We start from the raw sequence: 11,740 nt of genomic DNA, 5'->3' as shown, positions 1-11,740 counted from the left end.
TCACGGTATAATAGTAAAGTTATATTATTCAATGATATTGCTATAATATACATGTTTTGAATTAAACATTTTAAATAAATATCACTTATGCAGTATCAAAGGCTGAACTGACATTTATTCAAATACTATCACTTATGCAGTATCAAAGGCTAAAATGGCATTTATTGAAATACATATTTAGTCATAACCAACAAAGCGACCAACAACATATTGTATTTTCTACCGAAATTGATGGTTGGTACATTACTACTGATGAACAACATTCAGTTTGTATCGCGTGTGAAATAAACTGCAAATGCACTTTGATTGGCTGACACGGTGAACATTTGCTGGAACTACTTTCTAATGACGTGGTACATGGCGCTTTGTTTACTGACACGTAATAGAGGCAACAAATCTAACCTTGAAGATGAACTATTATTTATTGGACGCCATCTTCGTATGGCTTTTTATTTTGTTTTTAAGACTTCCACCTCGGTCTAATGACTTTGCTATGTCGTTGTGCGACTTGTTATTTCCTTATTACGATTTTTAACTCGTTCGATGATCTTTTCATTTCGTTTGTACGTATCTGCATTGTTCTAAACAGTAGCATGAATGAATTTGAATACTTTACAGAGTTTCGCCTATATATGTTCTGTTTGCTACACTCGATTCAACATCTGGTCACTATTAATTAAAAATATTTTCCTGTAAATATTCATGTGGTGAAATAAAAAAGAAATAACTGGAGAATCTAGTAAATTACTTATATGAATTACGTATAAAGTTATTGGTGAAGCAACAGCTGCTTTGTATACTGATCTCATTGCAGTCCTCTCTAAATTCCACTGACAACTGTAGAGTCATTGGTCATTCAAGTAGACAGGACAGCATATGTTGGTGAGTTATTTTTTTGATCATTAGTCTTCACAGTAAGAGAAAAATGTATGTCAAATGAAACTTGTTGAACACGAAATATATTATTCAAAGGATGAAAATGCAGACGTAACATGTGTTTCCTGATTAACATAGAGAGGGAGGGAGGGAGACAGAGACAGAGACAGAGACACAGACAGACAGACAGACAGACAGATGACAAAGCAGCTTCTGTTTCATCGGATGCTTTGCAAATCTAGCTCATTCTCAAAATGAAAACAAGGATCCTGTCAGTCGAACAACTAGGTACCTTCGCGAGCCTTGATCAAATTGATTTACCTTAGTGTTTGAAAATGGTCTTGTTTACTGCTTTCTTTTCTAGTTCATTTATGTTTAATGTGCTTTTGAGTTGACGAGATGATATTCGAATAAACATAATCAATCGTGGCTTTTGCAATCAGTTTGCGTAACGCAATTTTCTTGTTGATCAGACGGAAAAGTGATCTACAAAGACAAGCGACATGGCGTACCTTCAATTTGAGGATTACATCGTGATTTCAATAACTGTGGTGATGTCACTTGGAGCTGGACTGTTACAGTCCTTGAGAGGCAAGAAAGACAAAACAGTTTCCAAATACACAATGGGTAATGGCAAAATGGCGGTACTTCCGGTCGCATTATCATTATTAGTTTCCTACCAATCTGGTATATTGATGCTTGGAGTTCCAGCAGAAGTATACCTCTATGGTATGCAGATTAATATGATATTTCTTGGAAACATCTTGGGTGATTTGATAAGCGTTCATCTGTTTATTCCACGCCTGAGCAGATTGCAAATGACTTGTATTTTTCAGGTAAGTTCACATTTTGATAATCATCATTAAAAATTCAGCCTTCATTGTGTGTTTGTTTTTTTAATTTCAATTTCAAACAAGGATTTTTTTTATTGATATCAAACTAAACACCTTCCACAAGTAAAGGTAACATCAATCATTGAATGGGTTGGGCAAGGGCCGCTTCGTTGACATTTATAAATTCGACGATTTTAAGCACCTTCCCACTTCTGATGCTTTAGGTCTGTCAGTGGACTTTAGTGTTGAGGTACATGTAGCATACACCACCACCAGTCCAAATTTCATAATGTAGTATCATAAGACCTACTTCTAAGTAACTCATAAATCCATTGAGTAAAATCAATTCTCTCCAATGTTACATTTTTTCTTGCATACACCGAACTATATTTTGTAAATTATCATAGTAAGATATTTAATAACAAACAAAATAGTTGAAGCATTCAGACTCGGTTAATATCTGGATTTATCAACCAAGGAAAAGATACCTTCGGCAGAGAATTACGTGCAGAAAAACGTTATAATTGTATAATACTTCTGTTTTTTTGCAGTATTTGGAAGTCAGATACGATTCCCGTTGTATCCGGTTGATTGGAACTGTTCTGAGTATCATATCAATGGTAAGCATTACTTAAAATGACCAGTCTATCTATACCGAGGTTAAATTCTGTTTTTGAATCTAGTTATCAACTTTGTTAATTTATTATTAATCACTTTTATCGTTTATCTAATTGGTGCATTTTACTCGCCAGATCAATTACGTTGGAATAGCATTGGCGATGCCTGCTGTTGCTTTAAAAGCAGGTGATGTTTTTCTTTTATTATCAATAAGGTAGTATCATGTTTTTATATAAAATATACACGATTCGGTGTTAATGTATATATTAATTATTTATAAAGGAGCTGTAACCTCCCTGTATTGTTATAGTAGTATAAAAATGTCCACTTCGTTACCTATATTGTATTTTATTCAGTGTGGTATTCACAAGCTACTTCAATGATTCAATAAGGGCATTGGACGATAAATCTAACAAATAAAAAGGTTTTATGTAAAAAACAATTAAATAGTAAAATATTCAACTTCTTCCTGACATTAGCTATATTGCAGTTAGAACATTTAAGGAAGATAACATTTTGGAATTAAGATTTTTTTTCTAAAAATCATAAAAAATATCACATAGGCGACCAATGTGAAGGTCGACATCTTCCTATTTAATAGGAAGATATCGACATTTGCATTGGCTGCCTCTGTAATATGTTAATTTTTTATGATTTTGAGAAAAATTGCTAGATAAAACGACAGAATAAAAACTTGTAAATAAGGTAGCATGTGTGTATAATGGCCAGTCAAAACAATTTGATGTTTATTTTCCGTGGATTGTATGACATATTAATGAAGTATTTGTTTACTTGTTTATGCTGAATACAAGTTTTCATCGGTAAATAATCAATATTATGATAATCCTCACTTTCATTTACATTTTTTAGTGGCTGGGATCGATATATGGACTTCTATTGTTGGTCTGATGGTAGTTGTGTTGATATATACGTTGATCGTAAGTAAAACTTAAAAAGTATACGTTTTGATCTTTCAGTTTAGTCCAAGGTTGAAAATATATCCCGTGTACTTTTTTTACATTTCATTTAGGCATTGATGTCATTTGTTTTTAGTTTCATCGGGGTATGAAACAAAGTTTGCAAACTGTATGAATCCGATGAAACTTAAAAAAACTGACGTCAACGCTTATAATTAATTTTTGAACATGAGTTTCTAATTTAAAACATGTTTTATGTACAATTTTACTGGTTTTAAATGGGATTTTTTTTTCAAATCAAAACGCAACGTCAATTGTGGTATTGTGACGTCACATTGTTCTGGCCATTCCCGAAATTTCATAGGAAAATGAAAAGAATTTTTCGACCAATCACATTTGAGTATTTACCATGAAAACAAAGAAAAATTAATTATAACATATTGGTTAGATATACAAAACATGTTTCGGTATAGTCTGTCAAAGTAGGGAAATAAGCAATTAATTATCAACGGAAAAAATACCTAATATTTTAAGGTTGACATCACCAATGTTTTAGCGTCATGAAATCACAATTAATTGTACAGGTTGTCTTGTATGTTGTCATAATCAGATTCCTCTGCCATACCCTTAATGTAAGGCCTCATTCTATTATTCTCTCCAGGATATATGGAGTTTCCGCTTATGCATCCAATTAAAGCTGCATTGAGGCTGCATCGTTAATGCATTCTACTTATGTATTACTGTTGATCACAAGACTGCGCCATATTGAGATTTTTTGTAAGGCAGTTTTACAGTTTCTCATATAACGGCTATGGCTTTGCTATCTATTGAGATTAAAACTATAAAACCGATCGTATACGTTTTAGTATTAATTCCGCATGCAACAAAGATGCAGAAACATTCAAAATATATGCGACCTTTACTTATTTAACTTTTGTAAATATAGAAAAAAAAATGCAGAGACCAATATATTTCCTTTATTTACCAATCTTATAATTTTCTAGTTCAGTGCAATAGATAGACAATAAAATTTAAATCTTCAACAGCATATAATTTAATATCCCCTCCTTATCAAACCAAATTTCTCTCTAGGAAAGGGTAACGACTTACAGGATAGTTATCATTATTTCTGGGGTGGATTGTTTGTATATCTATTAAACTACTGGTTGACCTTCTCACCCCTTCCTGGATATTAAGCGTCAGTTTCCTGACAAAAATATAAAAGGACGAAAAGGCTGAATGAATATTTCATGATTCGGCATATGCTGTATCTATAAATTGTTAATAAATATTAAGTGTTATCATTGGTGTAGATTTTGTTTTGCATTTTCTGCAAATGTTAATCGCCTAAATAAGTCCACCACGATTTCTTTTGTCTACAGGGCGGATTCACAGCCGTTATTTGGACTGATGTTTTACAGTCAGTTCTCATGTTTGGTGGCATTTTCGCTGTTCTTATCAAGGTGACTATCTACATCAATAAATCTCATCCTTTCAACCTTCAGGATCATTGATGCTGGCCATAAATCATACTATTCTGAATCGATTGGTGTAAATCAAATTTTGTTTTTAAATCCCATTGCAACCTACCATCGAAATCGCAAAAATATACATTCACAAAAAATCAGCGTATCATAGTATATATTTGTTCGTTAATTAAGCCTTATATGAAAGCCGCGAAATTTGGAATATTTTATGACATCGTACAGCGGTTTCGTCGTCACATATCAATATTTTACTAAACAACATATACAAAAATTTTACTATGTCATAAGGAAGTATTTAGTTTTCTCCATTTAAATTGTCGTTAGTTCAGTCTTGGATAAAAATCTGTTTGCTCTTTGGAACTATCATTTATGTATTGCTTAGTAAATTTCCTTTCGTAGATATTTCCCCTTTGTTTTGCAGTTTTGGATATACTGAGCATTCAATTTCTGCTCTTTTCTGTCGACTTTTGATGATGATAAAAACTGTCCATTATACTAGCACCATGAAGCCATAAGGATACTGTTACCTGCGTGTCATGGATATAGCATATACCCTGTTTTGATTTCTGCCTACAAATTTTCTGAACAGGGTACAATGGATTCTGGGGGCCTAACGAAAACGTGGCAGACGGTCTACAATCAAGGGAGAATTAACTTCTTTGTGTAAGGCTAACAGATTCAACATTTTATCGTTAAAATAATATCGAATTATTTTCTTATTGATATTTTAATCATTATATCTTTATCAAAACATATATGTTGGAAAGAAGACCTTTAAACCTTCGATCTGTACGTGGTTCAAGTATGATTTATCTGTGTTAGACATACATAATACATGTATATAATTGAGGATTGGTTTTTAAAGGGACTAAATAATTATCCAATAATGTCCCCTTTCAAGTTTGGGTTATTCAGCTTTTGCACCATACGATGTGAATAAATATGTGATTTCGAAGGAAAGTTTTGGCATTTCGTCGACATTTTGTACCTTTTGTCGTTGGAGACCAATTTCATATTTGAACAATACTAATTAATAAAAATATATTTGTAACAATTCAGTTTGAATTTAACACATTTAAGATTTGATGTTGATCCAACAAGACGTCAGACTTTTTGGAGCCTTGTGGTAGGAGGTTTCGCTTCATCTTTATTAAAGCCGTTTGTACAAACAACGTTCCTCAGGATAAAAGCTACTCCGAACGTGCGGACACGGACCAGGTATGTTGTCTTATTGATAAAAGTGTGATATTTGGTAATTTGTCTTGTTTCATTAAGTCATGCTAGTTTTCTTTGACTTTCAGAACATATATGTTATCTGCGGTTCTGTCAGTGGTAATGCGCCTTTTGGTTAGTTTGTGTGGGGCCATCACGTTTGCCTACTACTTTAACAAAAGATGTGATCCCTTGGTCTCCAAGCAGCTTGATAACCCAAATCAGGTAGGACAATTTCCCTTGTTTATCACAGACAGACCGACAGACGGACACACAGACAAGATTGAGTTATGGTGTTTAGTCTTTTGTCTTTTAACTTGTGGGGTGCAACGCACAAGTTTAAAGAGCTATGGACATAATATTTGATTTCCGTTCATTCCGTCTCTAAAAAAAGCAGGTTTAATGATGAAGTATGGGACAAACTCAAAATTACATTAAATTTCATCTCCAAAAGGCGACGAATATACTTTCAGGGAATTGCTTACTCGTTAATTCACCCCACAAGTATATCGTAGTGAGTGCGGATTGTATGTCAGTTTGTCTCTGATAAACAGTGAAAATCAAAAAAAAAAAAAAAATCCCTTTAAACATAACCACAAAAACTTGTCATTTTCTAAATCTTCCCTCGATTGTGATAAAACATGTCATCCTTTCCGAAATCTGGATGCAGGCAGTACCAGCAAACACGATGCTGAAGTTGTATGGACCGGAGAGGATGCCTCTGTATGGTCGTTTAATTCTGTACAGTTCTATCCTTACATGTATAAAATGTTTCTTATCAATTTTGCAGCTGCTTCCATCTTTGGTACTAGATATATTCCGGGATACGCCGTGTTTACCTGGGCTTTTCATGGCAGCATTGTTCTGCGCCTCTCTCAGGTAAAATGTTCCAAATCAAAAGATATTTCTACATGTTGATATCCTTCCCAATATGATTAGTATTCACAGGACCTTACACTCTGTATGAGAACGTGACATTAATAGGACTGATATAACCGGCGGTTTGTTCAAGTCCATTCTTTTAAATATGTTCCATGTTCCCAGTACAATTTCTCCTCAATACTGAGCGGTATAATGTCCATATTCCAGATCAACCATCTTTTTTGGTTTTATAACAAATAATTGGCATTTGAATAAATGCTCAATTCTCGACAACCAAAGTGTTTGTTGTTTTATTGCCAAAAAACATAGCAGAGTAATTGTGGGATTAATGCATGTTCCAACATGCAAAATACGATGGTATAATTGGATTTATGTTAAACATAAAGTAATCTATATCATCTATTTAATATGTAATTAGTGAGTTTCCGGACTGATATATTAGTCCGGTTTTGTTATTAATTTAGTGTGGTATTTGATATAGTTTCCGGATTGTTAAGATTTTCCGTTCCAGCATTTAGTATCTCCCAGAAGGGATAGTCACATGATGTTTTGATTTTGATGATCACGTGACTACTACAGAAAATGTTCACTGCCAGGAAGAATTGGTTTATCCAAGTATTTTGCAAATACCCACCTCCTCCCCTGCTTTAAGGTCCTCCTAAAGTTAGGATGTAGGGCGGAGTGCATTTCATATTATAGTTTTACTTGTATGTTAAAGAAAAATATTTCTTGTATTTAAATGTCTATTGATATTATTGTTTTACTTGTGTGTAAATGTAAAAGCTTACTTACATGTCTATGGTGCGTTTTATTAGTAAGAAACCCCCATCATTTTTGGTTTGATAACAAATAACTGCCATTTGAATAAATGCTCAATTTTCGACAACCAAAGTGTTTGTTGTTTTATTGCCAAAAACATAGCAGAGTAATTGTGGGATTAATGTATGTTCCAACATGCAAAATACGATGGTAAAATGCCCATATTCAAGCATAATTTCTCCTCAGTACCGACTGGTATAATGCCAATACTCCAGCACAATTTCCCCTCAGTACTAAGCGGTTTTAATTCAATATTCCAGCACCTTCACTTCATACTGACCTGAATCATATCATTATTCTAGTACCATCTCTTCAGTACTGAGTGGTATGATGTCTATATTTTGGGAGGACATTGTAAAACCGTTCATAAAACCTGTTTCTGATAGACGAGGAATTTGCATTAACCAAATTTCAGGTAAGTATATCTTTTTTTAAACATGTAAGTATCAAAAATATGTTAATTGCTATTCCATCAATTGTCATCATACATAGTTTTTATCATTTTGATATGAAGGGCAGCGTTCAGGTTATTACTGACCTCGACCTTCGTTCAAGGTCACGTGGTCGATTAAAAGAATGCAGGGATGGCTATAGAAGTGAAACCATCAAATCCAATATTTATTCTTATTTTAGATACTAAAAAGTTTATATTTTAGCATCATTTCAATGGTCAAGGTCACAATAAATATTGCTTTATTTGTTGTTGTTTTTTATTTATTTAATTATTATTTCTTTTGAAAACTCTTTCTTAAAAACTGTTCGTTCCATTCAACGGGTGCTAAATTCGGGGCTAACTTTAATCATTAAATGACATCAGGGATTGAAAAAAAAAATATATTCTAAATGATATTTCTTCGTATCTGGATGATATTGAAGTAATCCATATAGATGCAAAAACGTAAAAATTACTTTCACGTGCAGGAATAAATGTTTTGAAGCAAGGGTTACCCTTCTTTATGGTACTCTATGTTTTAGGTTTGGCATTTGGAATTATCATCATTGGAGTGGCGTTCTTCGTGTCTACGATAGAGGGACCCATCATACAGGTTCGTTTGATGTATACATACACGGAGGGAATCACGTGATCTGAAGATACGAATTCAAAATGGTTGCCACTAGTGTAGAAAGCTTAAAATGAGGTAAGACACTGGAAATACTCATTACATAGGCTTTTCATTGTAGCGAGCATATGATATACTATAATTTAGACAGATCCATACCTCAATGTATGCTGGAACAGTCCGTATTTTTCTGTAACATTCTGACCAAAATTTTGAATCGAATTCGTCAGTGGAATCCTTTCGATTCGAAATTTTGGTCAGAATGTTACGGATAACTACAAACTGTCCCAGCACACATGAGGTATGGATATGCCGCGATTATAGTATGACATATGCTCGCTACAATACAAAACCTATGTAATGAGTATTTTCAATATCTTACCTCGTTTATGTTTTCTGCACTTGCGGTCGCCATTTTGAATTCTCATCTTCTAACCACGTGATTCCCAACTGTGTACATTTGGCATTAGTAAAGTAAGTTTGATACATTAAGTTCGCAAAAAGATTGTTATGGAAATTATGAAAATAAGTACATTTTGATTTTGTGCATCAAATTAAGATATTTCTGCGTGATCTGTCCATTCGACAAGAATATATGACTAATGAATTAAGTACTTGTGCGAATAACCAATACATATGTAATGCTAGTTAAATGAGACATTTAGTAAGTCTATTGTCATAAATGAATCAATCTTACTGCGTTATAACAATAGCTGGAATCAATGAAATGGAAATCCATCTCCGTTTGTTTAAAGACCATTTGTAAAAATTGAAGATGATTATGATGCAGTATATTATTGAGCACAACAGCAAAATATACAGTACTTATAAGTGGAACTTGACCTTTGGACATATATTTTTCATTAAAAACATCTTAATTAGATTTGTTTTATTATTAATGTACGGATAAAACACATTAAAGCAAAAGAAATAAGTCTGTACGAGTTTTGTTTTGTGACAAATAGCTAACGAGGGTTTGGGGCGTAAGGATATGACTTGTAGTGAAATGCCGTTAATTAATATGAAATAATGAAAATTTCAGAAATTCGTTGAAATGAAATAAAAAGTAATAGAATCGTTATTCATCTTTAAATTATTTAACTGATAGCAATCCATATAAAAATCATTGATCGCATTAGATGAGTGCGGACTACTTTCTGTGCGTTATTATTTCCGCGACCGCTTGAAGTGACCTTCAAGTGTCAGCCAATTAAATCGCAACGATTTATGTCAGTAAATAGTAGGCCCAGTCAAAGATCATCATGAAAGCCACTTACTTACAGTTTTAACCACGTGTGGTAATCTCTTTGTTTAGTTTGGTTTGGTTTGGTTTATTTTGTTTAACGTCCTATTAACAGCTAAGGTCATTTAAGGACGGCCTCCCGTGTGTGCGACATGAATGCGTGTGGTGAGTGCGTATGTGTGTTTTGGGAGGCTGCGGTATGTTCGTGTTAAGTCTCCTTGTGATAGGCCGGAACTTTTGCCGATTTATAGTGCTACCTCACTGAAGCATACTGCCGAAGACACCCAGCAGCACACCCCACCCGGTCACATTATACTGACAACGGGTGAACCAGTCGTCCCACTCCTTGTATGCTGAGTGCTAAGCAGGAGCAGCAACTACCATTTTTAGAGACTCTGGTATGTCTCGGCCAGGGGACAGAACCCAAAGCCTTCCTCACAGAGGCGAACGCTCAACTAAAGGCCAAAAGTGAGGCATTGTCAAGGGAGACATTAGGAAGAATAAAGTTGTTCAGAAAGAAGAGAAACGATAAGATCCCAAATTTAGTCGCCTCTTACGATCATGCAATGGGGGCAGCAGGTACAATTCTTACACCCTACCTGCAGGGCAGCTCTTTGTTTATACAACAGTTGTATGGATTAGTGGATGTCTAAGGAGTAAAATAACATATTATGGTATGCTATTATATATACTCTAAACATATGCATTCGGCGTACGCAAATTTAAGCGCTTAACCGAGTTGAAATAGATTTGCGAAATCATATTTCTTGCCATATACAACAATGAAGATAAATAAAAATTAGCAAAATTATAATTTAGCAGAATTTGTCGGGCGGTAAAATCGCTAAAATAAGATAACCTATAAAATGATTAGTATTACAGGATGCTTATCAGTATGGTCGTTTTGTCTATGCAGATATTCGTCACCACCAACGCCTGTGTCTCCGGTACAATAACTGGAATCTTCCTTCTTGGCTTTTTGCTTCCCTGGGCTAACAAGTCGGTAATTGTCTATATGTGATGTCTTTAATGTTCTCTTAAAGACGTTTATGATTTTAAAATGTGTTTATAGACATAGTGTTATTGTTAAGTTTTTCTGACTGTAATTCTGGTAAAAAATGCTGTGTATTTGGCAATATTCTGGAGGGGATTTATCCGCTATTTTCGCGATCATTTAACATAGCGATTATTTATACATTGTACACAAAAAATATGTACAGGGCGAAAATGTTAATGAATACCTTTGAATAAGTCCCGACTGAGATAACGTTGGAATAAAACAGTTATTCAGTAACAAAAATCTGATTTCATGCAATCAATTGTTTCTGAGAAATACATATGCTAAACATAAGAATAATAATTCCACTTTTGTATTTTCAAGTTGTTGCTATCATCGGTGAATATAAATGATACTTTGACAGGGTGTCATCGCCGGTGGAGCGGTCAGTGTAGTTTTAGTTGCCTGGATCATGATTGGTAAAATGTCTTCGTCAGGAACGAGGAAGAACCAGACATTAGAATTCGCCCCGATCGATAGTTGCCCATTCTACAACGTTTCTGCTGTCACTACAGATATCACGTCTACGTCATTGTATGACGCTGACGTCACATCTACACCGTTTTATGACGCTGACGTCACAATACGACAGAACGCTGCCATCAAGGAACCGTAAGAACTAATCCTCAAAATATTATTATTCCATTTGGAATATTTGTGGAACGGATATAAATTCATCTGAAATGACAAAAAATATATGTAACCATATCAAAAAAGCATACAATCATGTATATG

At 34.1% G+C, this 11,740-nt stretch overlaps 1 protein-coding gene across 1 annotated transcript; it reads left to right on the top strand.

Annotated features, from left to right (window-relative positions):
* The first annotated feature begins 1,379 nt into the window (after nt 1-1,379).
* On the top strand, nt 1,380-11,621 carry LOC117340703 (sodium-coupled monocarboxylate transporter 1-like). The gene is made up of 10 exons (XM_033902467.1): nt 1,380-1,712; nt 2,261-2,329; nt 4,627-4,707; nt 5,321-5,394; nt 5,812-5,949; nt 6,033-6,168; nt 6,734-6,822; nt 7,947-8,059; nt 8,620-8,690; nt 11,370-11,621. The coding sequence occupies exons 1-10, from the start codon at nt 1,380-1,382 to the stop codon at nt 11,619-11,621; spliced, it is 1,356 nt and encodes a 451-aa protein (XP_033758358.1).
* The last annotated feature ends 119 nt before the right edge of the window (nt 11,622-11,740 follow it).

The sequence above is a fragment of the Pecten maximus genome, chromosome 13 (assembly GCF_902652985.1).
Source record: "Pecten maximus chromosome 13, xPecMax1.1, whole genome shotgun sequence".
NCBI lineage: Eukaryota > Metazoa > Mollusca > Bivalvia > Pectinida > Pectinidae > Pecten > Pecten maximus.
Note: the sequence above shows the minus strand (reverse complement) of the source record. Positions and strands in the feature narration are given on the sequence as shown.

Excerpts from the sequence above, each read along its gene's own strand:
- LOC117340703 (XM_033902467.1), top strand. The coding sequence starts at position 1,380 with ATGGCGTACCTTCAATTTGAGGATTACATCGTGATTTCAATAACTGTG. Across the intron at positions 5,395-5,811 it reads GGGAGAATTAACTTCTTTGT|ATTTGATGTTGATCCAACAA; the intron begins GTAAGGCTAACA and ends AACACATTTAAG. Across the intron at positions 6,823-7,946 it reads TTGTTCTGCGCCTCTCTCAG|TACCATCTCTTCAGTACTGA; the intron begins GTAAAATGTTCC and ends TCATTATTCTAG.